This window comes from Alligator mississippiensis, chromosome 1 (genome assembly GCF_030867095.1).
Source record: "Alligator mississippiensis isolate rAllMis1 chromosome 1, rAllMis1, whole genome shotgun sequence".
Classification (NCBI taxonomy): Eukaryota; Metazoa; Chordata; order Crocodylia; family Alligatoridae; genus Alligator; species Alligator mississippiensis.
In genome coordinates this window covers 182,111,292-182,127,281 of record NC_081824.1, presented here as the reverse complement: position 1 = coordinate 182,127,281, position 15,990 = coordinate 182,111,292, and the positions used below count along the sequence as shown (strand labels likewise).

The 15,990-nt window shown below is 43.3% G+C and overlaps 1 protein-coding gene across 2 annotated transcripts in view; it reads left to right on the top strand.

Moving 5' to 3' along the window:
- DISP1 (dispatched RND transporter family member 1) overlaps positions 1–15,990 on the top strand; it is a 160,691-nt gene that overhangs the window by 42,713 nt on the left and 101,988 nt on the right. The window contains exon 1 of one of the 2 annotated variants that reach the window (XM_019483137.2): positions 9,727–9,764. The exons of the other annotated variant lie outside the window; for it this stretch is intronic. Within the exon in view, the coding sequence (XP_019338682.1) occupies positions 9,742–9,764 (23 nt within the window). The 5' untranslated portion in view covers positions 9,727–9,741. Of the gene's footprint in view, positions 1–9,726; positions 9,765–15,990 lie in introns of those variants that run through there. 2 annotated transcript variants of the gene reach the window in all.

Sequence of the window (15,990 nt, the reverse complement as noted above, 5' to 3'; positions counted from 1 at the left end):
GTTAACAAGAATGTGGATAAGGGGAATCTAGTTGGTATTGTATATTTGGATTTTCAGAAAACTTTTGTAAAGGCTATTTGTCAAAGGCTCTTAAAAAACCTCAGCTGCTACAGGATTGGAGGGAAAGTTCTTTGGTGAATCAAAAGTTGGTTAAAATATAGGAAGCAAAGAGTAGGATGGAGGAGGATCAGCAGTGGGGTCCCTAGGGATCTCTGCTAGGCCCAGTTTTTGTTCCACATTTTTATAAATGGCTTAGGAGAGGGAGTGTACAGTAAAATCTCAAAGTTCGTAGACAAATCAAATACTAAATTATTCCAGGTAGTCAAAGTTCAAGTCAATAGCGAAGAGCTGCAAAAAGATCTCACAAAGCTGAGTGGGCAAGAAAGTGGGGGGGAACTCTTTTGTTGACAGGTACAGGGTAATATACCTAGGGAAAATTAACCTCAGCTATACATATGCAATGAAGATCTCTGAATGAGATCTTATGACTCGGGAAAGAGAACTTGGATTTATTATAGGTAGTTTTATAAAAATATTGGCTCAGTGCACAGTGGTGACTAAAAAAAAAACCCAATAAATTGTTGGACATCATTAAGTAAGGAATTGAAAAGAAACCTGAAAACATCATCATGCCCCTATATATATCCATCTTGAATACTGTATGCAATTCTGGTCTCCCTTTCTCAAAAAAGATGTAGTAGAATTAGAAAAGTTAAAGAAAAGAGCACCAGAGATGATTAGGGTATGGAGCAGCTGCTTTACCAGGAAAGACTGGAAAGACTAGGACTCATCCTTTTTTGGAAAGAAGAGGGCTGAGGGGGCGATATGATTGATGCCTATAAAATCATGAAGGGTGTGGATAAAATGAAGGGAACTGCTATTCACCAAGTCCCAGAATACAAGAAGTAGGGCTTACCCACTGAAATTAACAGGAAACGGGTTTAAAACAAACACAAGGAAATTTTTTTTTTTATGTAGTGCATAGTTAACTCACGGAAGTCTTTGCCACAAGAGGCTGTAGCATCAGATCATATAGCCAAAATCAAAAAGGGATGAGGCAGATTCACAGAGGGTAGGTCCATTAATAGCTATTAAGCAGAACAATTGGATGTATCCTCTAACTGAGCAGTTTTCAACCTTTTTTCATGTGTGGACCCATAAAATATTTTGAATGGAGGCTTGGACCCTTTTGAATTGTAAATGTAGGTATTCACATACTTTTGATTGATCATAGTCATCTTTCATGGACCTGTTCGACATAGTCTGTGGACCACAGGTTGAAAGCCACTGCTTTAACATCCCTCAGACCAATGATAGTTGATGCCAGGGAGAGTATGATGGGCTAGATCACTCTAGACATGGCTTGTTCATATGTTCTCCCTCTAAAGCAGCTGTTATTTTTCAGCCCAAATCTGGTTTTCCTTTTTCCCCACATACTGGCCTCAAAGTTCTCACTTTGTAGAGAGTGACAAATGTTTAATTAGGTCTCAGCATCTTGGTAGGTAAATATCATGGCCATGTTTTTATAAATGTGAAAACCTAAGCATGAGAAGTAATACATTTATGCCAATAACTTAAGAGGAAACATTTTAATAATTGTCATTTTAAGGGATATCTTGACAGTAGCTCTTCATTGTTTTAGAAATGGATTTTAGAAGTGCAGAAACACTAAAGCCTGTGCAACATACTTCAACACTTTCACTTTCTACCCAATAACTACATGCTATATATTTTGTAGTGTTGCTTTATGAATGTGAGCCCTTTTCTGGCAATAGCTTTCTGAAGAATTTTTTTTAAAGCAGATTACTTCCTTTTTTCATCAGGTGTAGGGGGTGAGGAGTTAAGTTGGTCTTTCTGACCTAGTAGTTAAAACTGAATTTTAATTATTTATATTTTTCTCATAGGAAACGTTGGAACTTTTTAATTAATTAGATCAGTCACTGTTTACCTCGTAATATGACAGTCCTCAAAACATAGTGCATGCTTTTGGAAATGCATATCAAGACACATTCTCTATCCTGCACAGCAGGTAGGGTGGGGTTTTCTAAGGCAGCTGGGAAATTGAAGGGTACAAGTCCCATTGAAAGTCAATGGGATTTATGCATTTCAGTGACTTGGGTGCTTTGGAAAATCCCACCCACATTCTAAATAGGGAAAGGAGATGAAAGATTGAGGGAGGAAAGGAATGTACATAAAAACAAAGTGATCAGGTTGATGAAAGGCATAAAGCTTGTTAGTTCCATGTTTTGTTCTTTAGAACATTAACTTCTTACTTTACTCTCCTTGCACAATGATTATTGGTTGTGTGCCTGGTAAGAAAAATACTGGAGATTTAAAATATTATAGAAAAAGATACCAGCATTGGAAACTGCCTTGATGTTTGTGTGTAACAAAAGGAGTAAGAAATATTCCCAAGTTAGGAGCCTGAGTAGCTGAGTGGATGTTGTTGATGTCTTCAACAGTAAATGAGAATAAGAGAGGATTGTTTTGGAAAAGGGCTAGAAGGAAAAATACAGTTCAGTTTTGGTTATAGTAGGCGTATGTTGAGGAGCCATCAAAAATAAAATATTAGTCAGGCAGGAACAGATTAAGGCATAATAATTACTGGGGTGTGTCTACAGCCAAAGTTCCCAGAGTCTTATGATTATTTTGGGCTTTGCTGTCACTTAAGGCTTTTATTTTTTAGCCTTTCACAGTTGCAGGAGAAAAAGCTCAGAAATATGACTGATATCTGCATTGGTCAAACACCTCTCCCCAATTTTGTGAGCGGCACCTCTGAAAAGTGTAAGCTGTCTTATGTTTCTCGGCATGGTGTCAGCATTAAAGTCCATTGTCCTAGGTCAGTGGTACTTAACCTTTTTGGAAATTTAGGAAAACATGATTATATGGTTGCAAAATTTACAATGGGGAAAGGCAAAGCCAAGTGGTTTTTTTTCTCAATTTGGAATAGATTTTTTTTAAGTACATTTGATTTCAAACCAATAGTTTCCCTCTTTAAATTGCCAAAAGATATCTTTGTTTTTTAATGCACTCCATAGCTCTTAATCTGTGCAACTGATTGCCTCAATAATATGATTCAAAGAACTAAGGAAACTTCAGAACAGGAAGAGTTCATCATTATCATCATCCTAATATCATCAGTTTTTATGGTACATGGGACAGAAAGGTTATTAGTGGCATGAACGGCACATGTCCCCGGTGGCTGGCGGGGCATGGCAGTGGTGGGAGCATGGAAGCAGTAAATGGGGGAGCTCCCGCCGATGCTGCCAGCGACCACCCGCAGCTGCTGGCAGCAGTGGCGGCGGCAGCAGCCGGCGGGAATCACGGACTGCCCGGAGACACTGACAGTGTTGGCAGCACCTTTTTGCAGGGGGTGCACCACTACACTCAGGACGTGCAGCTGTGTGCACCCCTTACTCATCACCCCTGATTAGCAGCCTCATACTTTTAAAGACATAGGTCAGCCTCTGGCAGTTAAGGGAAAAAAAATCCCAACAGAGATGTTGTTGCAAGTATGGTCATCCTGTGGATTTTATAACTTTGTGCAAATGGTTGCCATTGTTTGGGATTGGTCCATTAGATATTTTGATATTCTACCGCAGTGGGACAGGCTTGTCAAAAATTAGCCCTCGACTGATTTTGCTGCTCCTATTTCTGCTTCCTGCCCTGTTGAGTGTCAGACAAAGGCTACCTGTGATGCTTTTGGCCACAGGTTGGTCATCCCTATTGTAGGATTCACCATACTGTATATTCTTTCAGTTAGGGCAATGGAACATCCGTATATATTTTACAGACTATAAATATAAGAAATGCTACAGTTTGTATAACAGAGATATTTTAGGAGAAACAGAGAAGTGAATAATGTAAGCCAGGAACACACTTGTATTCCTATTCATTGTATGTGTCATGGTTTAATCTCTGCTGCCTAATACATAGATAGCCTTGCTTCCATGGTAATGATAATGGTTTCTGACAACTAATAAATGCTGGAGAAAACAGTTATTTAAATTCCTTAAGTAAAATTTATAAACTGAAAAAATGCTATTTCTGGAAGCCCGGGGAAAAAAGGTTTCTTCTGTCAGATGCCTACTTCTTTTTCTATAGAAGATCAAACTGCTTCTCTCTCCTAATACAAATTTGACCTCAACAGACTACTTTTTTCAGCAAATATTAAGTGATGTCATTAAAGATCCCAAAAACAAAATTTCAGAATGACTAGCATAAGATACTTAAACAAAATTTAAATTAGAAGTGTAGCCATTTATTTCAGTTTGCTGATTTGCTTTACTTTATATGAATTGTGATCTGCCTCAGAGGTATGAACTCCTTCTCTTTTTGACATCCTCTAAAGAGAAAGACTCTTTTCTGTTTCTTCAACAAGCAAAGAATCCATAAGAACAAGGACTCTCAAAAGCTATCCAGGTAATGGTATTCATAGATGTTTGGGTTGGAAGGGACCTTAGCTCGGGGCTGGAGGCTGTGCCGGCCTCTTCCCAGTATGGGGGCTGGGGCCAAGCAGGGACTGGGTGAGTGGCAACGGCGCTGGGAGGGGGGCTACAGGAAAATTTAGGATGACTATAGCCCACCCCATAGCCCCCCCCCCTCCCAGCGCTGCCACCACCCATCCTGAGCACAGCCTGGCCCAGCCCCCCGCTGAGAAGAGACCAGCACAATCCCTGGCCCTGAGCCTGGGGGCACGTGCTCATCATGCCTTCCCCAGGGGTGCATGCATGTGCATGGTAGGGAGTCCCCGCCTCATCCCCACTCCCCTGCGCCCCCTGGACGAGCCACCCATGGCTTGTCCTGTGCCCCACCCCGGCTGGGCAGTGCCTACCCCAGCCCCACTTCCTCCTTCACTGTGGGGGCCTCAATCTGCACCCCCATGCTGGTTCCCTCCCTCATGCTCCTTCCCTCCACAGACTTACTGGCCGGATTCTGGTCTCCAAGCTGCCAGTCTGCATTCCTGGCCACAAGCATGCTGCGACTGCGCACATGCACATGGCATTATCAGCTACATCGGCCAAAAAAACCCAATTGTCGATAATGTCAAGATTTCCAAATTAAAGTTAATTCCAGCAACTTTGTTATAAGGGGCCACCTGTCATCTTATCTGCATTAGTTGCTTTTTACTTTGCAGCACTGGCCAATCAAAGCACAGCTGCCTAATGTTACCTTAGCATTGTGTATTAAAAATTACACATGTGGCTCCACAACCAAAACAGCAGACCCTTGAACCTACTGGGTTACCCTGACCAGTGAAGATGTTTGGGCATTCATGCCTACCTGTGTTGCTTAAAGACATTACTGTTTAGAATAACTGTGACTTTTAAAGGTCCTTAATAAATTCTAAATTTTAATTTAAAACTAGAATAACAAATTTAAAGAAGACTTTTTACTTTGTTGAAAAAACAAATATTCTTTTGTGCTTACTTATTATTTTTAGCCAAATTATAGGATTTTTAAATCAGAAAATCAACTGAATGTCTTACCTACCCCTCAGGAACATTTAGCACAATATTGCTGATATAAAGGTTCTTTTTACTGTTTTGAATATTGGGGAACCATGTATGACTTATGAATTCTGGTCGATAATATTATGGAGTTATGAAATAGTTGTATATTTGGAGTGTCCTTGTGAATGCTTATCCCACCTTGCTGATGAGGCTTCTAATGTGTCATTCCCATACCAGGAGACAGTCATTTGATAAATCTAAATGGTGGTTTACTTAAGTCAAAACAGCTCAGTATTGAAGTGTGAGCAGGTGGAACAAATGTGGTTCCTACCCAGAAAAAAAAGTTAATTTTGTTTGTTTGCAGGGAGCTAGAGTTTTAAGATTGAAAAATGAGCAAACAGAATGAAGTAGTCAGTTAGATGGTAAGGGGATATATGAAAAGTAATACAGGAGGCTTGGGGCAAGAAACAGGAAATCTTATGCATGGACAGGCTTTTACAGCAAAGGAAGCCTGTAGGACCAATTAGAAAGGCAAGCTGGGCTAGAAAGATTCTGTAGTTTAGGAATATATCTTGAGCTATACAGAAAGGTTGTAGTCCACCCCAAAGAACTTGACCCTAGACCAAAAACGCTCCTGAATGATGAGGAAGCTAAGACAAAAAATGCTGTCAGGGTTTATTTTTCTTTCTTAGATCTGGGTCTTTTTTTGCTGTTAAGTAAAGAGCAATAATATGTTTAGAAACTGTGCAAAGCATGTGCATAGGTTGCCAACTCAAGAAATCATTTTTAACTGACAATCTGCAAGGTTTTTACTGGCAGTCAAACTGTTCTACTGATGTATATTTTACAAAATGTAACTCTTGTGCAAGGCCCTGTCCTGCTGCCAGGCCTCAGTTAGAATGCTGGGTTCAGATTTAGCAGTTTAAAATCAACCTTGATAAAGAAGTTTGGTCTGTAAAAAGTTTGCAGTAAAAAAAAACAAACTTTGTGGGTCAGTTGTCCTGCTTCACTGCAGTGATTTTTACACTGTGCTTCCCTCACCCCTTGCCAGAGGTCCCCTGCTCACCCCACACCCTGATAACCCCAACTGCACCCTGCATCATGCTGCCCCCCTACCACCCAGCCTTATACCTGCCAGCCCTGCTCCCTTGTTCTGGCACAGATGCCTAAAGAAGCGTATCTGCAATGCAGCAGCATTACAGGCAGCCTGGGAAGCAGCTGCAGCATATTGCTAAGAGAGCAGTCCCTGCAGGGTGTTGTGCTTCTCCTTGAACACCAGGTGGCACTGCTCTGATCCAGCTGTCAGAACTTCAGTCAGTTTCCAGCTGCTTAGTGTTTTTACTGCTGGCTAACGCTTTTTTATGGACTTCACTGGCACCCACTTTCAGACTGATTTTTTTTTTTTATTGACAGTTAGCAATCCTGATGTGTACATGCATCTGTTGCATGCTTCTGAGGAATTAAAGCTATAAAGTAAAAAGGCGCTCACATCTGTGGTGGGGAGTTCTGGGAGGCTTCATATTTAAGCTACAGGCAAGTCTGAAGGGTTCCAGCTAGGGTTCTGTCTCACAAGGGCATCTAAACCAGTGGAGCTCAACCTCTTTACCTGGTGGGTTTAATGGGCAGCGCCCAGTCCAGCTGTGGGCCGGATCCATCTGGTGGTCCCAATCTGGCACCTGGGGCTGGCGTGGTGGGACCGCATCCGGCCACACAGAGGGGGCAGTTGCATTGCGGGGGGAGGGGGGACTGCCACGGCCCTGCGGTGGCAGGGGAGGGAGCTTGGCCTGGCCCCACAGGGCAGGAGGGGGCATGACCCGGCTCCAATCCACTGCATAGGGCTTGGTTTGGGAATTTTGCAGCAGAGGTGCATGGCAGTATGAATTGTCAGTGCTTCCCTACTGCCAAATTTCCCAACCTGTGAGGTCCTGCGGGCACGATATCCTAGCTCCATGGGCAGAGGTTGAGCACCCCTGATTTAAAGGGAAGATCTGCTCTCTGATTATATGCCCAGATACTCCAAGATAGTGGTAGTACTTGAACTGTTTTCTGACTCCAGAGGTTTGAAGCATACTGTGGCCAGTAAAAAGGGCAACTGCTACCTGCTATCTAGCCAAAATATAATTTCTTGCTTTGCCCATGTAGTATCCAAATCTTTCAATTTTCATTTTAAATTGGGGTGTAAGTGCCTTGGATGAGAGACTTAAATTTAAAAACAGCCTTATCAGGGAATATTTGGATCTTTTTTCCTTCAGAATATAATGAGTAATACAGATATGTTCTACTTTGTAGTGGGCCTGTATTTAATTGTCTCATTGAAATTCCCAACAAATAAAAGCTCCAGCTAGAAATGTCTATGCTGAGACTCTTTTTCGGGCCAGACGAAGCTAATAGTTGCCGGCTGTGCTTTTGTCTGTCCTTATTAATCCAGGTACTGCTACTGCTTCTAATTTTCTTCTGAACCTTTGAAATCCAAAGAAATCCAAATCCTATCATTTCAGACAGCATATAACAATAGGATTTTCTGGCACACTTGTAATAGAAAACTTTATTTCTAAATCTGTTGTGCAGAAAGAGCACGGTAAAAATGTTCTGGACAAAAAGATGTGGTTTTGGCTAATAGGCAAAAATGTTTACTGGTAAATTATTTATCACCCTAAGTGAAGAATGTGCACTGTTCTGTTGTAAATCAATTTTAAAGTATACAGATCTGCCACTAAGTCCATATTGCTATAAATACTTACTCACCTGACTTTCTATTGTTTCAGATAAGAAGTTTGGTTACATTTTGGGGGATGGCTGGAGAATTTTATTTTCATGTGGAAGGTGATCAGCACAGCAGTTAACAGTCTGCAAAACTGTACACAGATGCTTAATGCAAAATAAGTTCAGTACAGTGTCCTTGGCACTAAAATTAGCTTATTCCACTTCCAACTACGGTATATAAGCCCCTCATTTAAGACTTCAGAATACATTGCACATTGCAGGACATGTAGGGCTTATTTAATTTTTCAGACTTTCTTTTAAGAAGAGAGTTTTTTGCTTAGGAGGGATGGGTTTGCTCTAAAAAAATCTTACTACCTTCAGTGAGGTTAGTATCTGTATTAGTGGTGAGATTTGTATTTCATCTTCATTGAGAGAGAAGCTTGATATGGCTCAAGAATTACTTGACTCCTTGTGGGGTCTGACAACTGTGAAATGAAATCAGAGACTCACTTTGCCATTTTGCATATGCTACCAAAATACTGGTTAATCAATTTTGGCCCTTGCTAACCTCTGCTGGACATAAACTTGTGGATTGGAGAGGAATGCTTCGTACCCTTTGCTAAACCCCAGTTATTTTCTGGACTCTTCAGCTGGCAGTGAATAATTTAAATTAGTTTTCTGATATTTTACCAGGTCTTAACCCATGTGTTCAGGTAAAAAGAATTTTAAGGCTAAAAATGCACATGGAAAAAAAAATCCTTACCTGTGCCAGCAGCATTGTAAACATTCTTGATAACTTCTCTTTTGTTTGCCAATTTTTCCTTTTCCTTTTCAAAGTCCAAACAAAGCAGAATAGAAGTAGTAAAAAAGTAACCATTTTCATTTTCTGGTTCTCAGGGCCTAGACTTGCTCCAGTTTTCTTGTTGCAGTTCCTGCAGAACAATGAATAAATCTAAGTAGATGTTCATCTGAAATTAAGAAAAAATCCCAAATACATTGATTTTAATATTCTATTTAGTAAAGATTTATAAAAACCTACATCTTAAGTGACAACTTCCTGATAATATATGAATTGTATATTTAATCTCATTGGCAATGTATCCACCAGAAAGCAAGGAAGAGCTGTTGAATTAGATGGATCATGGCATAGAGGAAGCTCAAGTATAAACTTTTCTTTGTGCCAAAATATCATTGATTTTAATGACCAAGGTTAGATATGTGACAAGATTTAATTACATATGTGGCCTGATTGATGCAGTTAATTCCTTTCTTTTCCAGTTAATTAATTTTTCTTAATTACTAAACCAAAAGTAATTACTTAAGAAAAGTTTTGGTCCTTTTATAAGTAGCTGTCTCTTCAAATGAGACTATATTTAAAGTGAGTGGGTCCACTGTTGAACCTCTCCTGAACTCTTATAGCACATGTAGTTACTGTGTAACTTTATTCAGAGAGTCCATGGTAGTTATCTTTCTTGATCTTTTTATTTCCCAGAAGTTATTGTCTCGAAGCCTGATATAATCTACCGTGCACATCCCTTTCTTTAGTATTCTGCAGGAGAACATCATCCATTCTTCAGGTGGAAGGATGAATGGCTGTGGTTCACTCAGGTCAGTCTATGCTGCACAGTTAACCTTGGCTTATACCCAGATATTAACTTTAATGCTCTCCTACCATCCTCAGCTTACCCAACTGGGAGCTGAGGGAAAACTCAGGCTCCACTTGGAACCTGACACTTTGCAATGGCAGACCAATTCCCATGCAACAGACACCATTGACTGGAAAATAATGTGTGTCTCAGAAAAAAGAACCATGGAACATGCCTCAAACTTTCAACAAGCACAGACACAGTAGGGACACAGCTACAAAGGTAGGTATGGTGAAGATGCTTGAACTGAAGCTAAGCTAACCATTTAGATTAACTGGACGTTATAGACTTGGTTTTAGCAGTTGTCACTACAGAATTTTCATGATATGGGACTCTGAGGTAGAAAAACTTGGGTGCAGTCTTCTAGGCTAGGAACAGAAGTTACACACACACTGGTTTAAGTGATCAGAAACCAGTTTAAACCTGTAACAGAACAGACATTCAGTGCACATAAATCACTTTCAAAATGGCCAAAACTGCAAACTTAACTGATTTAGGTCAAACTGGTTTACAGAACTTCTGTCCCAGACCTCTTCCTGGTTGAAATTAAATCCCATTCCCCCAGCGTCCCAGGATGTTCTGCAGCCCTGGGCTGTGCTGCCTGCACCAGTGGAGCAGGGTTGGCTCCACCCATCTCCTCCCTAGTCAGAGCATTATCACTGCTCCAGGTGGTTGAGAAGGGGGTGAGGGTGGGAAACACTGCTCTGGAGTACCCCCTTTGGCAGGAGTGGGGAGTGTGGCCTGAGGGGAAAGTGGGGGTTTAATTCTCCCTCCTTCCCATCTTCCACCAGTGTGGGATCCCAGCTGGGGTTTGCCTGGCTCTCCCTCTGCCCCCTCACCCCCAGGCTCAAGCAGTGAGAGTGGGGGCATAGCCAGACCCCGGCCCCAGGCCTGAGATGAAGGGGGGAGGAATCCCAGAGAAGTGAGGCTGGCAGGGACCTCCAGAGGTCCTCTAGTGTCTGGTCTAGCCCCTGCCTGAGCCCTGGCCAGACCCTCCCATACAAGCACAGTCTAAAGAGCAGAGGGTTTGCTCGCAGAGCCCACAACTGAGAACACCCACTGGGGGAGCACTCTGTACTGCTGGGGAGAAAAGCCACTGAGAGCGTCCTGTAGCCAGTCTTTCCCTTTTGCCCCACAGTGGGACCTAGTATTGTGCCCCTCCGGTCCTGAGCCCTAGGCAGTGCCACACATAGAGGCCCCCCCCTCCTCCCCAGCCCTGTGGTGGGGGGGGGGAGGAGGAAGAAGAGGAGAGCCCTGCCCGCTGCAGCAGCTCCATGACAACCCAGTCCAGCCTGGGCATGGGGCACCAGGATTAATCCAGGTGCACAGCTCCCACAGCCCCAGCCCAAGCTGCAGCCAGCTGGGCCCAGCCCCTCCATGCCCACCCTCAGCAATGCCTGCAGGCTGGCCCAGCTCAGCCCCACAGTTCCAGTCTCAGCCCCAGACAAGGTGGGTGGATGGCGGGGCCAGGCTGAGCCATGCCACAGGGGCAGGGACCTTCTTATCTGGCTGCAGCTTGGGCTGGGGCCATGGAAGCTGTGTGCCCAGATTGCTCCCAGGTCCCCGCGCCCTGCGCCCAGGCCAGCCTGGGATGTCATGGAGCCACTGCAGCAGGCAGGCAGGGCTCTCGCTCTCCTTCTCCTGCTCTGCAGGGCTGCGGGGTGAGGGGGGCTCTATGTGGCACTGCCTTGGGACTCAGGCTGGAGGAGCACAGTACTGGGCCCCACTGTGGGGTGGGGTGGGGTGGGGTGAGGAGGGCACCAGTCACAGGAAGCCTTTGGTGGCTTTTTTCCCCAGCAGTTAAGAGCCCTTCTGGTGGGTGTTTTCGGTTGTAAGTGCTGCAAGAAAACCTTCCACTCTTTAGATTGTGCTTATATAGGAGGGTCTGGTCAGGGCTCAGACAGGGACTGGACTAGACACTAGAGGACCTCTGGAGGTTCCTGCCAGCCATGCTTCTCTGTGATTTCCCCCCTCCTTGCCCCACTTCGTGTCAGGCCCGGGGCTGGGGTCAGGCTCTTGCTGCTCAACCCTTTGGTGCCAGCCAGGGGCAGGGTCTAGCAATGCTCCACACCCCCTCCTCCCACCAAAAAAGCCTGCTGCTCCCCGCTTCTCCCTCCAGGCACTCCATGGTTGGGAGTTTAAACCCCTCCCTAATCATACTCAGCACCTGCTGGGGCCTGGCCAAGCCCTCCCACCTCAGCTCAGCTTCCCTCCAGCCTTCTGGACACTGCAGAAGGGAAGGGAGGACTTGCTGTAGTGCCCCCCTGGCTTCTAGCCTGAGCCACTGCAGGCATGTGGCTGCATTTCTGGAATCAAAAGTGAATGTCTGTTCACTTGTTTCTTGGTTTAATCTATGTAGCTTAGACTAACCTGCAAAGACTGAATCAATTCATGCTCAGGATTTTTGAATGTCTATACTCAGCCCTATTCTAATAAGCCAGGGGTTTTCAACTTTTTTGGATCAGCTGCTGTGTGCAAACTTCCCCTGCCCCCCAACATCTGGCTGGGTGGGTGACACCTGCATGGTAGTGCAGAATAGTACGTGGCGGCGCTCTGTCCCTACCCGCCTATGCATACCCCCTAGAGCCTTTTCAAGTACCCCCAGGGGTACGCATGCCCCTTGTTGACAACCCCTGTCATGCTCAAAGCATGCTAATTTATGTGCATTGACAGTCATGTTATAGGAATATGGATAAGATTTCTGGGGGAATATTTATTGGTTTTTAGTGTTGTTTTAAGCTGTGGCACTCTACAGTTCACCACATTAATTTAAATACCACACATACCTTTCCCTCAAAAATCAGCTCTCCAAAACTGGGTTATATGTCTTATAAGTGGGGAAGTGGATTTCCTTTGCCTGAATAGAAGCATGGTGCTGTGAAATGGCTGCTAATGGTCTCTCAGCAAGCAGGGATAGAAGCCAGTGTTAACTTTTCTCTGCTGATTTCATATTGGCAGTGGTTTCCGACTGCTTATTTGGGTGTGTGCAGTATGTGAAAAAATACAGTATTTTACAGCCAATTATGGGAAAACGTGTCTATCCTTCTGAAGCTCCTGTGCAGAAATGTTTTTAGCTCACTAACACAGTAAATCAGTGGTCACCAACCAGTGGATTTCGATCCACCGGTAGAACTTGGAGCCTCTTGTGGTAGATCTCAGAGCCTCTTGGAGTTGATCCAAGACTGGGGTGGGGGGCTAAGCGCCCGCAAGCATGCATGCATGTGCGCACCCCAGGCCAGCAGGTCAATCCGTGGGGGAGGGAGGGAATGGGGGCTAGATCGAGCCCCTGCAGTGAGGGACCGTGCCACAGAGGCAGGAGGAGGGGTAAGTTGAGTGGGGCATTGGCCCGGTGGGACTTACCTACTGGGGAAGTATGCCCCCAAATAATTTTTTCTCCCTCTGCCTTGATCTCCCCACCTTCCCTCCCCCTAGACTTACCTGCTGGGCGGGGAAGGGGCGGGAGAGTGGCAACGGCACACAGTAGATCTTGGGTAGCTTTTTAACGCCAAAGGTGATCTCATGCTTAAAAAGGTTGGAGACCACTGCAGTAAACCAACAGTTCTGGCTTTTCATGCTGCTTGCTGCTGTTTGTGGCCCCTCTTTCATCTGGTGTTGAGTCATGGATGTATGACCCATTCCAATTATTGACACTATTCATGGAATGTCCATTTCCACAACTGTAGGCAGATAGGTGACCTGAAATACAGTGGACCACTTTTCAGCAGCAGCTTGTTCTCAGAAGAAAGCAGTTTGTCTTAGTGAAAGAGATCATACAGGCTTGGTGGTGAAGTGGAGACATCTGTTGTTTTATAAATAGCTGTGGAATCCTATTGATGATCCAGTTCTGGAGAAGATGCATAATCACAGAGCAATGGGACTGTGTCATCAGGTAGCCCTGGGATAAAAAACTGTGGTTCCAGAACTTCTGCACTTTTCTGGATCTGTGAAGGGCTTACCTTACCCAGTCCAGCTGTATGGTAGAGTGAACAGAGTACATTTGCCCATATTGGGTAAGCAAGCCGGGGTTCGAAACACACACAAACCATGGTGAAAGGCTTTTGTGTGTAGATGATAATGAGAGCTGAAGGAAAACTGTGTAAAGGCCCATATTGTCTATTTAGGGAAGACAACCGTAGGCAGTCTTAAGTATAGCTCCTTAATTAACAGAAATCATTATTTAGCAATGTAAATGGGTTTGGTTTCTTTTGCCCCTTCCACCCCCATGAATTTGGCAGCTCTTCCGGTGTCAACACAGAAGTATGTAGTAGAATTGAAAATACAGAAACTGTTCATTCAGTTTGATTTATCTATGCTTCAAATATCTTAAATATTTGCTGAAAATGATATTCTTGCCATTTCAAAACAGTGATTGTCTTAATGTGTATGTATATAATAATTTGGTTTATTGTGTATTTAGCAGAGAAATTTTATTTTTGGCTAACATGGAAATACTTTAGAACTGTACAATTTTTAATTCAACAAACATGTTTCTAAAGTCTTATCTGCTTCTTTATCTTTTTTTTTTTTTTTTTTTTTTTGCCCCTGGAAATGAGAAATACGTATTTATTCAAATTACCTTCCAGCATCACCTCTTACTAGGCAAAAGGATTTCCGCTTCACTGCTGCAGATCATTAAGATGTTGTAAACAGAAATGCTGCAAAGTATATTACATGCATATGACTAGAAATTTCTGATAACCTTAGAGGCTGGCTCCCAAATGATCTTATTAATTCTGTGAGTAATCTGGGAAAAATCAGTAGGGTTTCTTTGACCTTTGCCATCCCAGGTTGCAGTTTTTACAACTTGGAGCAGCCATTAGTAACAATAGCTCTTGAAGTGTAATTTAAAAAAACAACCAGGAAATGTGTTTCTGTTTTTCTTTCTGATGCAGTTAAAGTTGACAATCCTTCTTTAGACCCTAATTCAGTGCCTCTTTTCCTGGAAACCTGTTTAGTATGCTATAATGAAGTTTTCACTTGCCTAAAATACATCAAATGTAACACATGAAGTGTAACTTCCAGTATATAATTCATTATGCACGCAGTCAGTTGTTTCTCATGAATTACACCACCCGAGAAGTAAAAAAAAGAATGGGGAAGGGGATATTTCTTGGTGAGATAAGACTCCTTTGCAAAGCTGTCTGGGAAGTGAGTAACCATGATGTTTTTATGTTGTGAATGTATCTGTCCCACTTGGGGGGGGGGGGGGGTTGTTACAATTTTTATTAGGCAGTTTTAGTACTAATGTCAGCTTTTCTAGGCGTTAGCAACAGGTAGAAATCAGTAATATTCATGAAATGGCTTTTGATCAAGGCCCTTATAGCCCTTTTTATGCTGATGAAGACAAGCTGCAAAATGCTAGGTCAGACTGCTGCAGAGGTTTTAAACTTATTTTTGGCTTCTCCTTCGTTCCCTCCATGCCCCTCTCCTTCTCCTCCCTTCCCCTCCCCCCCCCCCCCACTTGTGCAGCACTGCCCCTGCCCCCAGGCCACATACATCACCAACCTGCAGTGCAGGCAGATTGGCTCCCTTCTTTGCTGTGCCTGCAGCTTTGGCACTGCAGCCCCGTTCCAGACACTGGGGCAGGGGCAACTTGGTAGGGGGAAGGGGGAGGGGGAGAGGTGTGATGGCCAGGTGGGAACTCATTGGCAGCATGCTAACCCTTTCAGGGCCGCATGTGTCCCTGTGGACCATCAGTTGGATTGCCCTGGTCTAGGACAAAGCTCATCTTTCAGCATTGTGAATGCATCTCTTCAAATGAGGGCTAAGGTTTATAAGAAGAGTTGTTCACAAGAACGTCAGTTACACTTGAGTGTTTGGTTCCTGCATTTCAAATGTAATGACATTTATTTTGATGTTTTCTTCTTTGTTTATTTTAATTACTAGTTTTGAAGTTCTGCCCCAAACCACAACAGTTTGATGTGTTAGCAGCTACATCAAGCAAGTAGATAATAATATTGTGGTAAAATTGTATTTGGGGATATCTTCCCCTTTGACCAGTCTCTATTGTAAAATCTCATTAGCAGCTAAACCACTATTTAATCTGGAAAGCATTTGAACCACGTTTTTCCAACTAGAAGAATGTTTAAAATAATTATTTAGAAGTCATTCAATACATCTTCATCCAAAAAAAAGGATATTTGCTTTTTACAAGTAATTTTAATAAGCAAGGAGCATAGATTTGGTTC